At 37.4% G+C, this 20370-nt stretch overlaps 1 protein-coding gene across 3 annotated transcripts in view; it reads right to left on the reverse strand.

The window, feature by feature from the left end:
* LOC113115356 (zinc finger FYVE domain-containing protein 9-like) overlaps positions 1-19864 on the reverse strand; it is a 36242-nt gene extending 16378 nt beyond the window's left edge. For 2 of the 3 annotated variants that reach the window (XM_026282896.1, XM_026282892.1), the window contains exons 1-4: positions 19521-19864; positions 9157-9255; positions 4742-4849; positions 2385-3802 (exon numbers count right to left, since the gene is read on the reverse strand). In XM_026282896.1, coding sequence (XP_026138681.1) covers positions 2385-3802; positions 4742-4811 — 1488 coding nt within the window. In that variant the 5' untranslated portion in view covers positions 4812-4849; positions 9157-9255; positions 19521-19864. Of the gene's footprint in view, positions 1-2384; positions 3803-4741; positions 4850-9156; positions 9256-15159; positions 15280-19520 lie in introns of all 3 variants that reach the window. The other variant, XM_026282882.1, reaches the window with a different exon arrangement.
* Between the last annotated feature and the right edge of the window lie 506 nt (positions 19865-20370).

Raw genomic sequence — 20370 nt, forward strand, 5'->3', positions numbered from 1 at the left:
TTCCACTAAAGAAATGCCTGAACAATGACTAGGGCATCATTGAATTATTGCCGTAAAAAAAAAAAAGTTGCTAAAGGAACGGATACATAGGGGATAATCAATAGCTAGCTATGCATTAAACAATTTAATGTCCGAAGTGAAGGCAAGAACTTTAAAATGCGAAGTTATGGATCATTAGCTCTAGTATTCTGGCCGCTTCAAATCAGACAGAGATTAAATAGTGCGGTATGATCACATTTATTTGAATTAGTTAATGAAAACTTTTACTTGAATTAATTATTCAATCAAGAGAGAGAGAGAGAGAGAGAGAGAGAGGGGTGACAATTGTGCGAGTTATCTGCATCTGTGCGTCTTTCTCTACAAACAATTAAACTTTGATTTTAGTTACTTCAAACAGCGATGTTTTCCTTTGTTGCTGATGAGGGATGAATAAAATGTAGAAATCTAGTAGCTATTTTATTGGTAAAATTTGTTGAGCAGCGTTGACAATGTTCTGTACTGAATGTTTCTGATCTCACAAACCAAAAGAATAGACATGATTTTCTCAGGCTATATGTAAAATAAAGTCAAAACCCAACAAGATTTTTTTTTTTCACCATATTTCCAAGTTATCTACTACAGGTCTAAAAGAAATGTAGAAAGAATCCACAAACTGAAAACTAATTTTTTTATATATATATTCATTTGTTATTTTCAAAAGGGAAATACTGACATAAATGTTCAGAGAGCAGGGGTCACCTTTTTTTTAATCCAAAGGGAAAGATATTTGTTTGCCCTTATTATCATTTTGTGCCGCATTATGTGGTTTCTGTTATTTCGGTTTCAAAAGGCAGCAATAAATAACACTATAAAATCTAAAGAGTGTTCATGTGATTTTATACATTAGAAGTGCTGTGAAATTAATGAATGCATAATAAAGGTGATAATCTTGAAACTAGGGAAGGGACGGATTATTGAAAAAAAAATTGAACTGTTCGGTTCTCCACACGCTGGGATCGCAGTTCAACTTAAACCTTTTTAAACATCTGTAATATGGTTTGCTATAAATAACATGTAAAAACAGTCTTCAGCGAATACGTTTCCGTTGATGGATCATGCACATTCTGGCTTCCCAGACATCACAAAAAAAAAACAAAAAAAAAATTGTGGACAAACTATTCACTTCCCGGGTGCAGATAGCGCACGCACACAGTTGAGACCTGAACAGCACATGTTGATATCTGTGTTTAATCTAAACTCATTTAAGCTTTGCCAATTTAAACATTTAAGAGCCAAAGGACGTGAGCTCGCGCAGGCAGTGAGAAGATTTGTGCGTGCGTTCATCTGAAACACGCAAACCCACGCAAATATTAAGCTCTCTCTGAAGTATTGTGTTTAAATGGACAAATTGACACAAAAATTATGTCAAAATGCCTGTCTTAATGAGTATCCTACAGCAGACATAGCCGGCTTAACATAGGCCTACTGTATCAGTGCACTGGATCAGCTGCTCTTGATTGAAAAACTTTTGTAATTTAAATAAAGAACAATCTTAAATTTATATAATCCAATATGCAATGCTGTTTTACATTTGATTACTTTTTTGATTTCTGTACCTAAAAACTAATGCTAGACCTCCCTTAAAAAAAATGGAAAATCCCTGTTTATTTTATTTGTATCCTTACTCTATTGTATTTATTTGTGATGTTGCTTGTAAAAAGTACCGAACCATGACTCTACAACTGTGAAATAAACCGAGCCGTGAAAAGGTTTAACTGCTCCACCCCTACTTGGAACCATGATTATTCTTCAGACTATAATCGTACCAACAAAATCTATTATCGTTACATCTCTAGTTTAGAGCAATCACATTTCTGTCAGATTAAACCATTTTGCACCACAGCTACATTTCATTTACACTGTTTTTTCCAGTTGTTCTTTCCTGCCCATACCTGTGAAAATGTCATCAACAATTCAGCAGTTAAGGCTTTATTCCACCAGTCTTGCAGTTATATTTAATTGCTAAATTGACAACCATTACTCCCTAAATGAATCAGACAATTTCACAGATTGGGAGCTGCCCAACGATTACCCATACTTCCTTGCAAATTTTCTCTCTCATTCTAAGTCCGCCTCCCACTAGCTGACTCAAAGCAGCGTAATTTTGGTCAGGTATGTAACACTTATTGACCACTCTTTCTGAAATCTGGGTGATCAGATAAAACACCCATGCATGTTACTCTAGAATATTAAGATCACATAATTTCTTAAATAGGCTGTGCAAATTAAGATATCATGTCCATGGCACAAACAAGTTACAGCTTGGAGGTTAAATACTTGGATAGGGGATTTGAATAAACTTAAAAAGTCTTAAAAACACCACAATAATGAACAATAGACTTTACCTTGCCACAAGCCCGACAATGATGCCTTCTTTTAGTGAATGTGAACTTAACTTCGCACTTCATGCAAATGGGTGCTTGAGAGTCAGGAACCCAAACAGGAGCCACTTCCCCCAAAGAGCTGAAGGGTTTCTTCAATTGCTGTCCTGCCTGAAGGTCATTATCTGGACTGTCTGAAGGGATGAGTAACCCTGAAGGGCTATCTCCATGCTCTCCATTCATTCGAACGACCCCAGACTCAGTTGCCACACAAGGCTCCTCAAGCCCTCTTGTTCCACACTGGGGCTCCAGGTTCTTGTTCTTGCCAGTGGAGCCAAATTCATTATGGACTTGGTTCGAGAAAGGCTGGGGAATCTGCAGCTTAAGACTGACGGGCTGTTTCGGGCGGGCACCACCATAAGGAACGCTGACAGGCTGCAGCCGGTTGTTGTTGAGTTTGCCCTTTCTTCCAGATTCCATTCCTCGAACTGGATCACAAAACTCTTGTTTGCTTTCCTCCATTTCTTTTTCCTCCGTCACAAAGTCCTCCTTTGAAGGGACCGCTGGCTGGCTTTGTGCATCTCCACCATGATGCACAGTCAGACCATTGGATGATTCAAACTCTCTGTACACTCCCTCGTGGTCACTCTCTATCGTTTTCTCTTTCTCTTCCTGATTTGATGCCATGGTGTCTTTCCCTGCACTTCCATTCTCAACCAGTCCTCCATTTTGAAAGGCACCCTCATGATTCTCCCATTCACGATCCAGTTCTCTGCCACCGTTCACTGATTTTTGCAAAACTGCTTCCCCTTTCTGGGGATTACCTCCTTCTGGAAATACCAGATTACAGTCCCTCATTCCGAGCTCATGGACAGGTGAACAACTGCCAGTCTTGCTTGCTTCCATCTTAACACCATTATTCAAAACTGGTGGCCCATTTCCACATTCTTTGTAGAGAACAGCGAAATCTTGAAGACCGCTACCACTTCCCTTGTCAGTACCATTCTGCTCCATCTTAAACTCACTGGGACCAGTGTCATCTGTAACAGTTTGACTTGTCTCATCATCGCCACTAAGATCTGGACAGCCTTTTTCAAGCACCACTCTGTTCGAGGACGGCAACTCTGCCAACTGCCCATCAGTGCTCACCAGCTTGCCAATGTTGGGCTGGGGCAGAGGAGGACTGTGCACATCTGCTGGCCGTTCTTCACTCCTGCCCTCTGGCTGCTGTCCCACCCCCTGTTTCCCCTCTAACCTGGTGACCTCAGCCAAAGACGGGCCGTCTGATGTCTGGGCATCTAGAAGCGGCTTGAAGCTGATAGGGCTGTCCCTTGGGCTTAGGTCGGAGTGGGTCAGTGCCGGATTCAGTGAAAGAAAGTGCGATGGCGGGGCGAGAATCTGGGTCCACTTGGCATCCGAAAGAGTCGGTGTGTCTGTTTCATCTGAAAGGATGAGGAGAGAGCTCATTAGCTTCCTTTTTGAGAAGATTGAAACAAGCAGAAGATAAATTGAGAAATGAGGTCAGACTAGATTGGAAAATGTTAAGGAAGTGGGCCAATCTGTTCATCGCCTTGGGATCCATCTGTCAAACTGACACATGAATACTTTGGAATTTGGGCAGAGATTCCCTTTCTCATACATACATCCAAGCGTGATCAAGCACACACATATAGACACTGCTCTCCTTGCTTATTCGCCTTTCTTCTCAGGCTGTTTAATAGTTTTGGGTCTCTTTTCACCCCCATTTATCTGTCAAGATTAGTGTCAGAGAGGAAATACACATTCATTCAAACACTAAGAGGGTGGCTGTGTGTGAGGCAAATCTGTGTGGCTTTAATGGTCTTTGTGGCATGCAGGACAAAGCAATCAATAGATTTCAAACAATCAATTTTATATGGCTGTGCAGCAGGGGCTGTTGTCCGCTTAACCAGAATGGTGAACAAAATAAAACTAATTGCAATATCCTGCTATAACTCAAATGCACATGCCACCTTAACCTTGTAAATTACATGTGCTTGACTATGTGACACCAATTAAACAGTGTTCAGGAAAATCAGGGAGAGGCAGTAGTCCTGAGGGGAAATGCTAATTCAATTGACCCCATTTACACTATAGACTGCTGCCACCAGCACAGTTACCTGCTTTTGCTAGCCATGTTGTGTGAAGTTCAACACAAGCGGCAATGTCAAACATTTAGTCTACTTCCCTCTGCGTTTAGTTCTTTATGCTCTAATTCACAGGACTGTGTGGGTTATCTGAAGATATGTAAATGTGCTGAGACAGAGTATCTTTTGTTCTGTCTAACATTACAGAAGTATGCCCTCAGAACGGTCCTGAATGTCAGAGCTTTATTCTGTAGAGGTTTTGCAAGCATTTCTTACCTTCGTTCTGTTCAAACTCGTCCAGCACCTTGTCCAGGTTAAAGGCCTCAGCCTGGAAGTAATTCTCCATGGGTCAAGAAACTCCACCCTGCCAAGTGCCGTGTGAACCTGAAAGGGAAGTTGCCTTTTTCATGAGCACATAAATACAATATTTTCCACATGCACCAGGAATAGAAAGTGCTAACAAGTTAAAACCTTATAAAAGTGCAATGAACTGTAAAAGTCTTCCAGAGTCTGGAAGTAGCCTATAGCTGATTATCCAAAAAGTGATATTTTGTGATGCTCAATAAAATGTAATAAAAATGTCAATGATACACAATTTATTTGTACCTTATCAGTTAAAGGAAGATCCAGAGGACATTTTTGTAACTTAGTGCCATTTACTGGCTGATATTAAATATTTAAATTTTAGATTAAATCTTCAACTATTCAAATTATCTGTGAATACTAACTTCTTATACTAATTATTAAGTAATAGTGACTGACAGACAGACTATAGCAAAAATGTACTCTCTAAAGAGATTTGCAATTTATAATTAAATTTTTATTCAACATTTAATAGACTTACAAATGAGTAATACAACAAGCGACTCATCATAAGTGATGTATCACAGAGCCTTTTCCCCTTTAAGTGTACATGTTGAATAGTTTATAGTACGGCTGGGCAAAATAAATCAAATACGTAAGCGATTTTGAACGCAATTTTGTTCAGCTTGTCATTTAACGGTGAATTTGTCCCATAGCGGCATTTACATTTACTGGGAGCGGAGTGAATATTAAATGCTCAGAGTGCGGAGGGGAAATTGTTGCCACTTCACTCCGCACACATACTCTGATCTGAACACACTTGCAGGAGATTACCTACTTATCAAAGGAGGCTTTACTGATGAGATGCAAATGAAAATCGCATTCAATTTTTTGCCCAGCCCTAGTGTATTAGTTACAAAATATCAACACTAGGAATGTGACTATTCTCTCAATTCAATATGATGCAATACAATTCACTATAATAGATTCACTATACAATTTTCTCACAATTGTTTTTAACAAAATAAGATAATTACCGTATTTTCCGGACTATAAATCACACTTTTTTTTCATAGTTTGGCTGATCCTGCGACTTATAGTCAGGTGCGACTTATTTATCAAAATTAATTTGACATGAACCAAGAGAAATGAACTAAGAGAAAACATTACCGTCTACAGCCGCGAGAGGATGCTCTATGCTGCTCAGAGCTCCTGTAGCCTACACTAAGCAGCATATAGCACCCTCTCGCGGCTGTAGTCTGTAATGTTTTCTCTTGGTTCTTGGGTCTAAATAAATGCGACTTATAGTCCAGTGCGACTTATATGTATTTTTTTCCTCGTAATGACGTATTTTTGGACTGATTGATATACGATTTATAGTCCGAAAAAATACGGTAAATTGAATTGTAAATAAAAATATTTTTTCTCTGACAAAATGCTGCACAATTCTTTGAGAAATTTAAATGTTAAAAGATGAAACTAAATTAAAATAATTTAAAACAAATCAAATAAATGATACAAATAATAATAATAAAAAATCTCTTCATAAAAACAAACTAAGGCTTTGCCTGTACTAGTGTGCTCTTTCCATTTAAAATTAGAGGCAACCATTAAGATTAGGGCTGAACGTTTAATTGCATTTGTGATAATATCGTGATTTGAAAAAACATGATTTTTCAATCACAGAGGCTGCGATTTGCTAAGCAATCTTCAGAGGAAACATCAAGTAGGCACACAGTGTTGCTAATTCAATGGGCAATCCCTCAATATAACATGTATTTTACCCCCTTAAATACCAGTGTACACCCCTCAAAATGTGATTGGGCTTGTTTTGAGTAGCAATTGGGTGGGGTTTTTTGTGAAAACTTGGCAACCCTGGCACAGAAATGTTTGAAAGCGTATATAATATGAACGTATTTCAAAATGGCACATTGAAATTACTCAAGCAGTAACAGTATTAAGGTCCATTTCATTACTGAAGACTCTGAACCTTAAAATTATATATTTAATAAGGTAATGTATGTGTGTGTGTGTGTGTGTGTGTGTGTATATATATATATATATATATATTAGTGGTGGGCATAGATTAATTTTTTTAATCTAGATTAATATCACTGTAGTTTTGGAATTAATCTAGATTAATCTAGATTAAAATGGCTCATTTGAATTTTGCCGTAGGCATTCAGAATATATATGCTACCCAAATAAAATAATGACTAAAAGTAACGTTAAGTCTTTTTGAACGGGTTTCTCAAGATAGGTGGTGCATTAGACCAGGGGCTCATCTCCTGTTTCCAAAATGCATCACAAACTGCTTGAGAAAGCTGTAAACTAATTCCATATTGCAAAAGGTGCAAACAACCTTACGCCTGTTTCACACATACTACGTCTGCAGTACATTTGCATTGCATATTTTTTTTACGCACCCATGTTAACAGCTTCCAGTGTTCACGCAGTTGCGGTCCGTGAGTGCGTTCCAGAAGCGGTGCGTCTGCAGCAGTGCATCGATTGTTTACGTTTATGTTTATGAGTATGAGTCCGTCAATGAGTATGAGTCAGGCACACGGACTGCAGATGGAGTATGTGTGAAACAGGCGTGCGTCTTGTCGAGGTTTCCATTTGGGTTATCGCCCAATAAGAGTCTCACGTTAATTAAAAACCCCGATAATATATATGTATATTATTGGGCCGGAACTCGATTAAAAAAATTAATCTAATTAATTAGAGGCTTTGTAATTAATTAATCGAAATGAATCGCATTTTAAATCGCAGATACATATTTGACCTGAGAACAGTGAGAAGTATTTTTTTTTCACATGGATTTATAGTAGGGGTGCTCCGATCACGATCGGCCGATCGTTAATGCGTATCTCCTCAGTAAAGCCGGTTTTCTAATCAGCAGTTAATTCCATCAGGTGCGTGATTTCACATAGAGCAGCTGTTACTACACAGAGCCGTTGTTAACTGAGAAGATGGGCCAATAAACGCTGAAAATTAACGTGATTTGCGCATCTTCTCTATTAACAACGGCTCTGTGTAGTAACAGCTGCTCTATGTGAAATCACGCACCTGATGGAATTAACCGCTGATTAGAAAACCGGCTTTACTGATGAGATGCGCATAACGATCGGCCGATCGTGATCGGAGCACCTCTAATTTATAGTATACCATTGAATAATGACTGAAAACATAAGCTTAAGCAACAAAATATTGTTTATTTTTGTTCAACCAAGTCTAGCAGACCAGTGCAATTTTTGCCATGAAGTGTAGCAATAGCATATTTAGAAACCGTACATTTCAGAAATTCAGGAAGCTTATAGGTGCTGGAACCTTCTGTAAAGTGTTTTTTTTTTTTTTAAGTAAAACACAATACTGTCAATTACATTCAGAACATTGGAAACCCTGACTATTAGAAAACATATCTCTGTTGCTTCAGAGGCCATAACATACTAAGTCCAACTCTCAATAACCTTGGCCAAAACAATAAAGAGTTCAACATAAACTGTTGCACCAACAAAATAATACATAGTTCAACATAAAGTGTAAAGTCCACACTAGCTGCTATATGTTTTGCGTTGAGGTGATACTTGAGGCTTGATGTGCTGCAGTGATATGTGAATGCTAGTTGGTGCTTCAGTATAATCGGTCCGCCGAAACTCATCCAGTGAGAAACGTTACGCGGTGCAAAAATAAGTTATTAAAAATGCAGGAATTTTTTTTCTGTAATTAATTAATCTTAGTTAATGCGTTCTTTTTTGTGTAATTAATTAATCTCAATTAACGCGTTAAAGTCCCGGCCCTAATATATATATATATATATATATATATATATATATATATATATATATATATATATACACACTTATTTAAGTCTTTCTAAAGCAGTGGTTCTCAAAGTGTGGGGTGCATGAGTATTGCAGGGGGCACGTGGGCCATTAGCAGAAAACGAAAAGAAATAGAACCGTAAAGAGCCAAAGGACATAACTTAGAATTGGAGATGGATCAGTTCGTGAAAGGGAAGAGAAGAGCCATAAATGATGTCGCACAGACCCAGGCAGGTTGCTGGTCATTCAAAAGCTAAATGTAGAAAATATGACGGCATCACTCACCGAGTTTAATTTTATTGTAACAGGCCTATAGAAAATAAAGTTTCAGTTTAATGTAATATTGTGTTGGTCATACTATACAATGATATTTTAGCTTGTCTTTGTTGAATAATACAGAAAATAGAGCTTTAAAAGAGAGCTGAAAAAAAATTCATTTTAAAAATCGCAATACTGTAAAAAAAAAAAAAAAAAAAAAGAAAAGAAAAAAAATCTAATTGTACATCTAATTGGTAATTAAGCTAATTCAGTTGAAAAGAAACATGCACAGATAATTATTCTCACCTGCTCAGAGGTCCTCTTCAGTAACTGCAGGTATATCTGCACAAAGGCTCCTGAAGAGCCCTTGTCTCATCCAGTTTCACACACATTGGACAGCCACATCTGAAACAGACCAGGATGATAATACCTCATTAATGAATAGGGCTGTGCAATATTGAAGAAAAATGTGATATGGGATACCTTGTTAAAAATGCAATATTCGATATGCAATATGATATTGTTTAAAGTGTGTAAAATAAATTGCAGTTATATTTAAAAATGAACATGAAAATTATATAACCAATTTGTTTCACATTCTTTCTTGGAAAAGAAAGAATCACTATAACTTTGTAAAGTGAAATGCAAAGTGTTTTAGCATTAAAAAAAGTAATGTTACAAATCAGAAAATGTCATTTTAACATAAGTGTGATTTTTTATTTTATTTTTATTAAATGACATTTTATATCATTATTATTTTGCTTTCCATACACTTGAAGTACTTCTTCATATACCACATGCATAAACTACAGTCTAAGAAAGTTCAAACATGATTAAAGACAAGTAAGAAAAAAGGAAAAAGAATTAAAAATAAAACAATTTACAAGCACAGATAAAATAAAAGTAGTATTCAGTTACAGAAATGTAATATTTAAGTATAAAACAACACAGCATTGTGTTCACTGGATGAACTAAATTTAGATTAATCTTTGTTATTGCGGTTTAGTTGTTTGATTTACATTAGTGACATAAGCAGCATGTATTTATAGTCTGCTGTCCCTTTAAATCTGACTGCACAGATCCAACATAATCATACACATCCAATATCTTTCTCAGCTGTTTACATTCATTTAAAACTTAACCGACTGCATTCACGAGAATGATCGTCGAGACGGGTACTATTGACATAATTCTGTGTATGTGTCTGTTCAAACATGAGGAGATGCGAAAAGCTGTCTGAAATGCTTTTCTGTTTCTATGCTGTTTGTATTCAGGTGCGAGTAGGACTGCAAGACGAGATGGCACAGTTGTTTTCTTCAACTTATTGCACTTAACTTTTTAACATCAAGCAATTATCTGCTATATGCGTTGAATTAAAACTCTGATCTTTTGGAACATTTTGATTTAAGTAGCCTATTACTAAAATGATTCCGATATAACATGCCCTGGCGATGCATATGCATATTGCGATATTTACATGTGCAATAATTTTGATATATCATGCAGCCTAATGACATACAAACTCCTGTCATGCCTGATTAAGCCTAATGCTAAATAGAAGCCTCATGTTATACCTTTAAGGTCCAAAATCTTCCAGCTAACTTGTTATTCTTAAAAATTAGAGAGTTTCCAATACTTTGCTGAGCACTGAAGTTGGGCAATATCGGGTGCACGAAGTTGTGGCTGACTCTGTTACATTGTAATGTATCAGCTGAGCTGTCACTGACAAAGTGGGTAAAGGTGAAGGCCGGTCACAGTGGAACGAGGATCATGCCAGAGACAAGACATTCCACCAAGCAGAGGATTCTGAAAGTAGCAGACTAGACACATTTTATGCTTAGTTATAGATGCATGCTTTGCCACACTGTCAGCACAATGCTAAGAAGACACGGGAGGAGGGGAATAAGAAACACAGTCGTGCTTAAGTGAGGTGGGGGAATAGGACCCCTGAATTTACATTTACTCTTTTTTTTTTCTGCTATGTGTTAAAATAACATCTGATATCACCAGAAAACATAATTTAAGAAAACAGTAATAAAGTGGGAAGTAAAAGAAAATAAATCTTTATTTTACAACAATTGGTTTTACTTATAACTTACTGGGTTACTAAATTCCATTAGCTGCTGAAGTCACCGTTCCATATTTGAAAACACAAATAACAGCCTATTCTGACTGGCACTGCTAAATTATGCAAGAAAAAGGCAGGTTGCGATTGAGTTTATGCGCATCTGTGGAATGGAAACAGAAAACAGTATCTCATTGTGTCAAATTACACCAACACACCATTACACTTAAATAGTATTAGGAGTCTTGAGTTGAGCAAAACAAGTTGCTAGTTTTAGTCCGACGGCGTTCGCATTTTCCCATTCAGCGCCACGTCGTTTAATTAGCATTTGTGCCCATTTGTGTGCCCATGGGTGTTTTTACCTGGATGATGCGACGGCAGCCATATTGTGCCAGAACGTCTACCACACACCAGCTTACTGGTGGAGAGGAGACAGAGTGATGAAGCCAATCAGCAGATATGGGGATTGTTAGGAGACCATGATGGTCAGAGGCCAATGGGTGAATTTGACGGATGATGAATAGAATGGGTGTATTAGAACTAGGCTACCTATTTGCAATTCAGCCCATTACTACTTATAATGATTAATGAAATTACCAATTGGTTAAATTATTTGAACAATCGTGCCAATACACACACACACACATATATATATACATATATATACATTGCACGGAGCTTTGGTGGATTTCTGCTTGTTCCGTAGTTGATCGGCTCACACACTTTAACTTCGCACATGAGCAGATCGGTTTCTTCGCTTGAGAAGTGTTCAGGTTTTCCACCAACAAATTCCGCCATGTAAATAGCGATCCGCCATGGCGCGAGCACATCTCGCTCTTAAAGGGAATGGGAGATGACACTCTGGTTGGTTTATTGAATGTCACCCGGCACACAGACTGTTCTTCCATCGTTAAAATAGCAAAAGTGTATTTGGACACGCCCTGAGTGCACCTGTGCCATGTGCTTTACACTTTGCATTTAGATCGTTAAAATAGGGCCCTGAGTGCCGTTCCAGGTCTTTCTGCTGGTTACATTGTCATGGCAGTATGTCTTTATGAGCAAGTCATTAATTCACTCATTCAACAAATTAATCAGAAATACTCCCAGAACGGCTGTCACAGGTCAGGGTATCTTCACATTTTTTAACAGCAAATTTAATGACTTTTAAGACCTTTTTAAGTCCTCTAAAGGGAAAATTTAAGACTTTATCTAAACAAAAATACAGGAAAATGTTCAGTCCGACAACACAGATTGATGTGGCGAAGCATTAGTGTGGCACAACTCACCACAGCCACGCTCAAGACAGGTCAAAGGGTCACAAAAACTTTTATACCAAGTGCTGATTGACCTTACAACCCTGACATGGTTGACTATGTTTAAACTATCAGCCTTTAAGGTACTTCAGGTAATTTCTAAATTCTGGCCCCTCATAGCAGTTTGAAAAAGACATGGAAGACAGCCCCAGGACATAACAAAAGCCCATTTCATCATACTTGATCTAAATTATGGTTAAATGTTGCTGCCTAATAGCCTTGAGCTGGGTTTGGGGGTTCTCCCCCAAGAAAATGTTGTTCAGGGTCTGATTAGTGTTTTCTATGTCATTTCAGACACAGATAAATGCAAGCACATACAATAATCTATGCATAGACCTAATGAATGACAGACAATTGTAGGAAAGATCAGGATCAGAAATTTATTGCATGTTCCAGTTGTAGGAGATCTATGACTTTCCAATTTACTGTGGGTCCATCCATTGACACAGAAAGCATGTTCCTTAAATTAAGTTCCTTGGTGCCCTCCTGAAATTATAAAAAAATAAAATCAAAACAAAGTCCACCTCAAGAATGATAACATTTTCATTCATGTTCACTCAGATTAGATGGTTTGTCTAAAGTAGTGATTCTCAAACTGTGGTCTGGGGACCACTGGAGGCATGCCAGATTACCAAAGAGGTCTGTGAGCAAAAGTCATCAACCAAAAATGACTGACATGGACTGTGACACCGTTGTACATTTCCAATTCACTTCTCATGACTTGTTTTCTAATCATGCACATTATTAGCAGGTGAAGTTAGCCATGGTTTCAGAAGACTAAAATGGCCTGCATTTGTACATGCATTAGGGATGCTCATTAAGCCAAATATGTCAAGTTTTTCTTTTCTTTTTTTTTATTGGCTAAGTGGTCCTTGATTTGAAAGAAAAAAAGGTTTGAGAAACAAGTTAAGCCATAATAGTGAATGCCCACGAATTGGGCCTATGTGATAGGGTTCAGTGTCAACCTAAAATTGAGAAGCACAAAACAGATATTTGGAGTCTAATTATGAACTGGGCTACATTATTTAATTCAATTAAATTTTACTTTTCACATAAAAAATATGCAAGAAGCATAATGCATATTGAATGCTTTATACAATAAAGTTATTTACAGCACTGCCTTCCATCCATAATGCAGTAGTCCTATGCCTAGATGTCACCCACCCACAACATTTTTTTAACTGATTGGCTGGGACAATATATCGATGCATTTTTAATCGAGAAATTATTCTGGATCGATTCCAATTTTTCTGAATGCATAGCGATTCTCTCTCGAATCGATTCTTAGTTTAGTTTTTAACAGCAGATGCCACTGCGTGCTTTAGATGCCTTACACACACCACTTGAACCTACTATAAAATAATAATTAATAAAGTTCGAAAAGGTTGAAGCGAAGTACAAGGGTGTTTGCAGTGGGGCGTTTACATTAATCTTGCGTCATAAAAGCAATATATCAATTACATTCTCAGACTCAGCAGAACGCACGAGCGCTCTTCGTCGTGAGCATTTGAGTGTTCGGTTAAAAACTAGCCTAGAGCGCCATCTGCAACAACTAAGCTGATAATCAATTTGCAACGCATTCGAAAAAAAAATTAAATCAATCCAAGAATTGGGACGCATCGATATTTTTGTCCCAAATATTCATTAGGAAACAAAAACACATTTTAACATATTCAAATCATTTTAAATGTTACTTTTAGAGTCTTACCTTAAAGTGCTCCAGCAAGTCTTCTGCCATTGAGGTGCTCAAAAACTGAGAACCAAGATAGCGAGACCTGACAATCATGGTCTTGTCCACAGCTTTATCGTCTTTGCCCATGCTTGCGATTTCGCAAAATGCCGTGGTGGCGAACCATCAGCGCTACGCGTTCATCAATCACTTACTCGTATGTGACATATGGTATGATGCAGGTTGCACCCACGAAGTGCTGCCCCCAAATGTTGTGCTGGTCAAATTGCGGTTGAAAAAATAAATAAAAATGACGAGTCGGACATGAAATTTAAGACCCCACATGAAATTTAAGACATTCATATGGAAAATTCCAGGATTCAAGACATTTTCAGACCTTAAAAATCGAAAATTGTATTTAAGACATTTCAAGACTTTTTAAGGACCCGCGGGGACCCTGACAGGTGTTCTGATAGGGCTGGGCATTTTTTCCTATTTTATCGATTATTTTAAATGTAATGTTTTCCCATGATTTAATTTTTTCTTCATGCGACACTGCAGTAGACACGAGGGTAACAATCAAATGCGTCCATGTTTACATAGAAACAAAAACTGTGGAAAAGCTGCGTAATCGAATCAAACTACTACTTGTATAGTTCTTGTTCTTTATGTTGTAGTTACATTTTCAAGTTAAAAATATTTTAAAAAGTAAAAATTCAAGACTAGTTAAAAATAGACATTTTTTTTTTTTTTTTTTGCCATATCACCCAGCCCTATGTTCGAATATTTAGAACAACAGCCTTCTTGCTCAAATTATATTGCTTAATTATGGCCAAAAAGGTCTGGAGTTTCTGATCATAAAGGACAACATTTAACAAAAATCTCACATTACAAATTTAGAATTAAGGAGACCATAGCTAAATCTCACGACTGAAAAATACCAATTATCTCTCTGAGAATATTGTACACCAGCTGTCTAGCTACGGGGTCATGGAAGCAACTGTTGCAAAAATAAAAAAAAAGCTCCTGATATAACAAAGAAACGTTGAATGAGGACATAGAGTGGGGCAACTATTATGTTCTGTTTTCACTGTACCACAGAATCAAGTTCATTAACATGAATGCCTTCTGGGACTGTCCCTGTAATTAGCAGGGGTGCTCTGATCAGGTTTTTTGTGGCCGATCACAGAAAGCAGTACCCCCGAAACCGATCTTTTTAAAGCCGCCTTTTTCAAGATTCAAGATTTTTATTTGTCACATACCTGGTTATGTGTAGAGCTGTATGTGAGGCAGCCAACACCAGGTTCTCACATACTCCATTTGCAGTGCGTATGCGGACTGTGCTTTCACACAGGAGTCTGCAAATGACCTGTGGCTGTTTACTACAAACACAACATTTTGATTTAAAATCCAAACATTGTTTCTGAAAATGCTTTTTCAGCATTGTGATTCTTTTTCTTTACACAGTACAGTAATATAATATTTCATGGATGTTTAAACACAATAAATATAAGAAACACATTATTCAATATTCTTTACTTTTTGCATTTACTTCTAGATTTAGCCTATAATATATTAAGTTGCTCAAGCAAGTGGCAAAACATTTTAATTACTTTTCTTACATTATCACAAACATTCTAATTTAAAACTTATTGAGGGAAACAGTCAGCTATACTGCCTTTTAATTTGCATTTTAATCTTTATTACAAGCAATCATGCAGTTCATAAAGAACTTTGTTTTCCTACCTCCATGATTGCCATCTATTTTTGCCTTGTGTTGACTGTATATTAAAGCCATTTAAAGGGGGTGTAATGCTATTTCATGCATAATGAGTTTTTACACTGTTAAAGAGTTGGATTCCCATGCTAAACATGGACAAAGTTTCAAAAATTAAGTTGTACGTTTGGAGTATTTTTGTTCCCAAAATACTCCTTCCGGTTTGTCACAAGTTTCAGAAAGTTTTTTTCGAGTATGGCTCTGTGTGACGTTAGATGGAGCGGAATTTCCTTATATGGGTCCTAAGGGCACTTCTGCCGGAAGAGCGCGCGCTCCCGTATAGCGAGGCTGAGCACAGACATTTCACTGATCAGAGCGAGAGCGTCGCGAAAAGTCACAAAGAAGTGTGTTTTTGGTGGCCAGGGCAAGACAACCCTGCACAGATTACAAAAAAAAACAGCATTAAGGGACCAGTCACGCCTCCAGGCTCTCGTGTTTTTCCGGGGAAAATCGGTACAGACTATCTTTCTCTTATGAATATAATAAAACTAAAGACTTTTTGGAGTTATGAAGGATGCAGTACTACTCTATAGGTACTCAAGATTAACAGGATATTGAGTGAAAACGAGCATTTCACCCCCCCCTTTAAGATGGGGAGTCTTGTGACTGTCCTATAGACTGCCAAGTAAAATACACTGTCAAGTAGAGTTGTTCCGATTCCGATACTAGTATCGGAAATATCACTGATAACGCTACAAATTCTGGCATCGGCGAGAACATGAACCCGTATACCGATCCGATACCATTTTCTTAAACAAGACCTAGTTATGACCGCTAGCTTTGCTTAACCGCTGCACGGTTCTTCTTCGCTGCTCAGAATGCATTGCAAACACAGGAAGTTGTGCTGTGTTGCCACAAGCAACCCCTGTTTAGAGCAGCGAAGAAGAAATGAAAACGCGTTAGCAGCACTGATCTATACATTACTGCATCACTCATCGCGTTCTAAACTGCCAACAGACAGTGAAGCCACTTCTATATTATAGACCAGAGGTTAGCAGTATGTCCGCTGTTTTGCAGTTTTTCAGACTGGACCAACCAAATACCCTGAGCCCAGGTATCGGTATCGGGAAGAGAAAAAGTGTATCGGAACATCTCTACTGTCAAGGTCCAGAAAAGTATGAAAGACATCATTAGAATACTCCATCTGCCATCAGTGGTTCAAACAAAATGCTATGAAGCAACGAGAATACTTTTTGTATGCGTCGAAAACAAAAAGAACAACTTTATTCAACAATTCATCTCCTCTGTATCTCTCCACATCACCATAGCGCCATTTTGGAGAATATCCGCTGAACGCAAGCAGCTTAGTGCATGTTTATCATCAGTAAATCAGTGGAAAATTTATATAAATTATGATTCTGTCTAAGCTATGTATTTTGAAAGGTCTATAAAAACATAAAATGGAAAAAGAAAACTTTTTTTTTTTTGAGGTAATGTGATCTTGTTCAAACGGATTGCATGAAATTGGTATTGAAAAAAAGTATTGTTCAAGAACCGGTATCGAAGTCAAGGTATCGGTATAATTTTTTTTTTAGATAAATAGTAAACTATTATTAACATTAGAGTATTTACACGTAATCAGCTGCGCCGTCATGCGGTCGGAGTGATTTTTCTCATCACTCTTTCCATTACCATATTCTCAACATGTCAAATTGTAGCTTAACATTTGCTAATTATTTATTCAAAAGAGTCATTCTTTTAAAACTAATAAATAAATAAATAAAACTGCAAAACATTATATTCAAAAAATTGCCAGCCCTAGTTTAGATACATGTTTTGTATCATTCTTATACATCAAGCTTGTGTGTTTCATACAGTATGTCACATTGATAATATCGAGCTCACAATTAAGGAAAAAACACCTGAAATTTAGTTTCAATTTTGGGGACAAATGCAATACAATGATGATTAAGAGATGTCCAAATAAGCATTGCTCAAAACCCTGTTCCATCCTGTTTAATACATAAGAAATTATATATGGACAATCAGGGAAACCAAAGTTGCTTCAGTCCAGTATGTTCATCTTAAAATAGTACTAGCAATATTAAAGACATGTTTAAATGTACTTTATAAAATCTTTAAAGATTTCACAGTATGCGTACCACTACCTGAAGATGAATGTTTTTAGAATTATACTAAAAATGCCTTTTACTTCCTAGTACTAGTAGCAGTACTGTAAATCAGAATACAAAAGACATGACATATATTGCTTTCAACAGCTTTTTCAGTAAAGTTTTGATCTCGCTGACAAATATAACTCTATAAAGCTTCTTAGGGTTAAACATATATTTCCACATTCCTAGTATGACGGTTTCTGATGATCATTATCGGCACTCCCTGAAATCCCAGAAAAACTGTTCTCACCCGCCTACATTTAATTAACGTCATATGTCTAAATAAGTTTGAACTTGATAACTTTTCTTGGTTCTGCAATGTTGAAATGTTTTACTGTAGTTTTACTGCTGTTGTTGTTCATTTTGCAAAGTATCTTTCTGCAGCACACTGAGCGGTTAAGACTGTTGACGGGAAGCTCAGTTTGATTGCTTCTGCACTTCAGGTGTCACTCGCTGTCACTTTCTTGCTACCGCCTGGATACTGGATAAACATTAAGGCCAACAATGGCATTTCACCCAACCTTAAAAGTCACCCAGAATACTTCTGCATAAATTAAAGAAAAACATAACGATGCTCCACATTTCATATGAAAACTAGCACTCACATCTACCATACTGTCTCTCACAAACCGCACATCATAGCAAAGATCTCTATTTCATGATTTTACTTTCATCTACTCCTAAAGAAAGAGAATAAAAATAGCATCAGAGGAACTAGCTCTTGTTCCTGTGCCAGTGTCATATTTACAAGAGAGAAAACATTAGAAGTAGCTCAGATGTCTTAGACTGCGGGGCTATCTGTTGCTGAAGGAAATGGGAATCTGTCAGCCTGTCACAGGGTTCACTGGATTTCAAAAGCTTCCACTTCATAATATCCTCTCTTAAAGTCAACTCAAACAAGCGTGATCAGTCACACATTAGAAACTGAAGGAGTAACTTTGACTTCTGCATCGCAAGTGTTGATTCACTTCTGACAAAACAGGTACCAAACCCTTGATGAATACACTCCCAATGACCATACTAAGCAAAGTTTAATATGATCACACGTTTTCTTGATTGATGGTCTTTGCAAACCATATACCTAATTGCGTTATAAAACATTGACAAGCACTTTCCAAACGTTTTTGCATGTTAAAGGTATTGTAAATTAGATATACATTCATATATATTCGTATTTGCCTACAAACTTCTTTTGTGTTAAGCAGTAACGTTATATGGTTGTTATGATTTGTTAATGTTGGTTAAGTGTTACCTCATCAATAATTAACGTTACTCGAAAGAGTCTAATTATAATTCTGTAATATAATATTAACCAGACCAAACTGTAATAGGAGCCCATTTAAAAATCACGTTTAACAGCTTACTGGGGTTTATTCTGCAGTAAAGACTGTTACCGTTAGCTTACTAATAACATTAGCCTGTCAAAAAGACGCTCAAGTCATGAACTTTGTGCTCCACTGCATGTGTTTACTAACCTGATTACCCACCAGCTATTTTAACACGCTTCACAAAGCAGAAGACATAAAATTCAAACGCGTGAGGCTAAATTCATCTTGAGCAAGAAATACATATTAAATAGTCTTAGTTTGCAGCTTGCAAATGACTCCATTTCAATCGACTCGACTGTATTAATTATTATAAAAGGCAGCATTCATTAGGATTCTATAGTAAACGCATCATAGAGGCTACAAGGGAATAACAGTTTGTGGATTAACATTAATCGTTTACTCACCGGTGGAATTCCAATCATCATGTTCATCATCTTCACGCACGATTCAGCCATGAAACTCTCCGGGTAAAATTCAACATACTTCATAACAAATAACGTAACCCAGCGACAACGTCTTTGGCTTCTGTAGGTTATCTCCATGCACAGCTAGGCCATTTTCCAGTGTTCCACAGAAGTGAAGGAAGAAGTAGTTTGTGCGACAGCTCTCGTATATACCTCCCCCAAAGGTTTAATGGAGAAGGTTACTACGATCTGCAGCAAGGGTGGGACATTTTGGCTCAAGCAACGCTGAAGTGGCGTGAGATTCCCCCGCCGGCGACTTTCAGTTGAGCCAAGATGGCGTCTGTTTCGTAACCTTCTGTGGTAATCGTTTCACAGCGGGTGACACCATCGTGCCTCTGGATCCTTAGGAAACGCGGGGCGGGGCGGCACTCGAGTCCGCGTGACGTCATTGCAAAGCAACAGGGTCTCATCTTGACAGATCGTATTCACATAGACATTTGGCAATAAGAAATAAACAGATCTTGTTACAGATCTTGAGCAACTGGACAGAGCGAGTATTCAAGGACCCATTTATTTGATTCGAGATTTCACTTTCGTACATTTTTATCATACATTTAGGAAGTGGTTGCTGCAAATATGTCTTTGTAGTTATAATTCTGAATTAATTTACGAATGTTGCGATGTTGTTGTATGTTTTAATTTTTCCACTGTGCTTTATATTAGATTAAACTCAAAGTCATCGACTTTCAAATTCCTGAATGCTTTTGAAAAATTATAGAGGAACTGCACTACCGATTACTTATTGATAAGCATCAATGCTGTTGAATATGTAGGATCAAATATTTCGTTC

This window comes from Carassius auratus, chromosome 2 (genome assembly GCF_003368295.1).
Source record: "Carassius auratus strain Wakin chromosome 2, ASM336829v1, whole genome shotgun sequence".
NCBI classification, from domain to species: domain Eukaryota; kingdom Metazoa; phylum Chordata; class Actinopteri; order Cypriniformes; family Cyprinidae; genus Carassius; species Carassius auratus.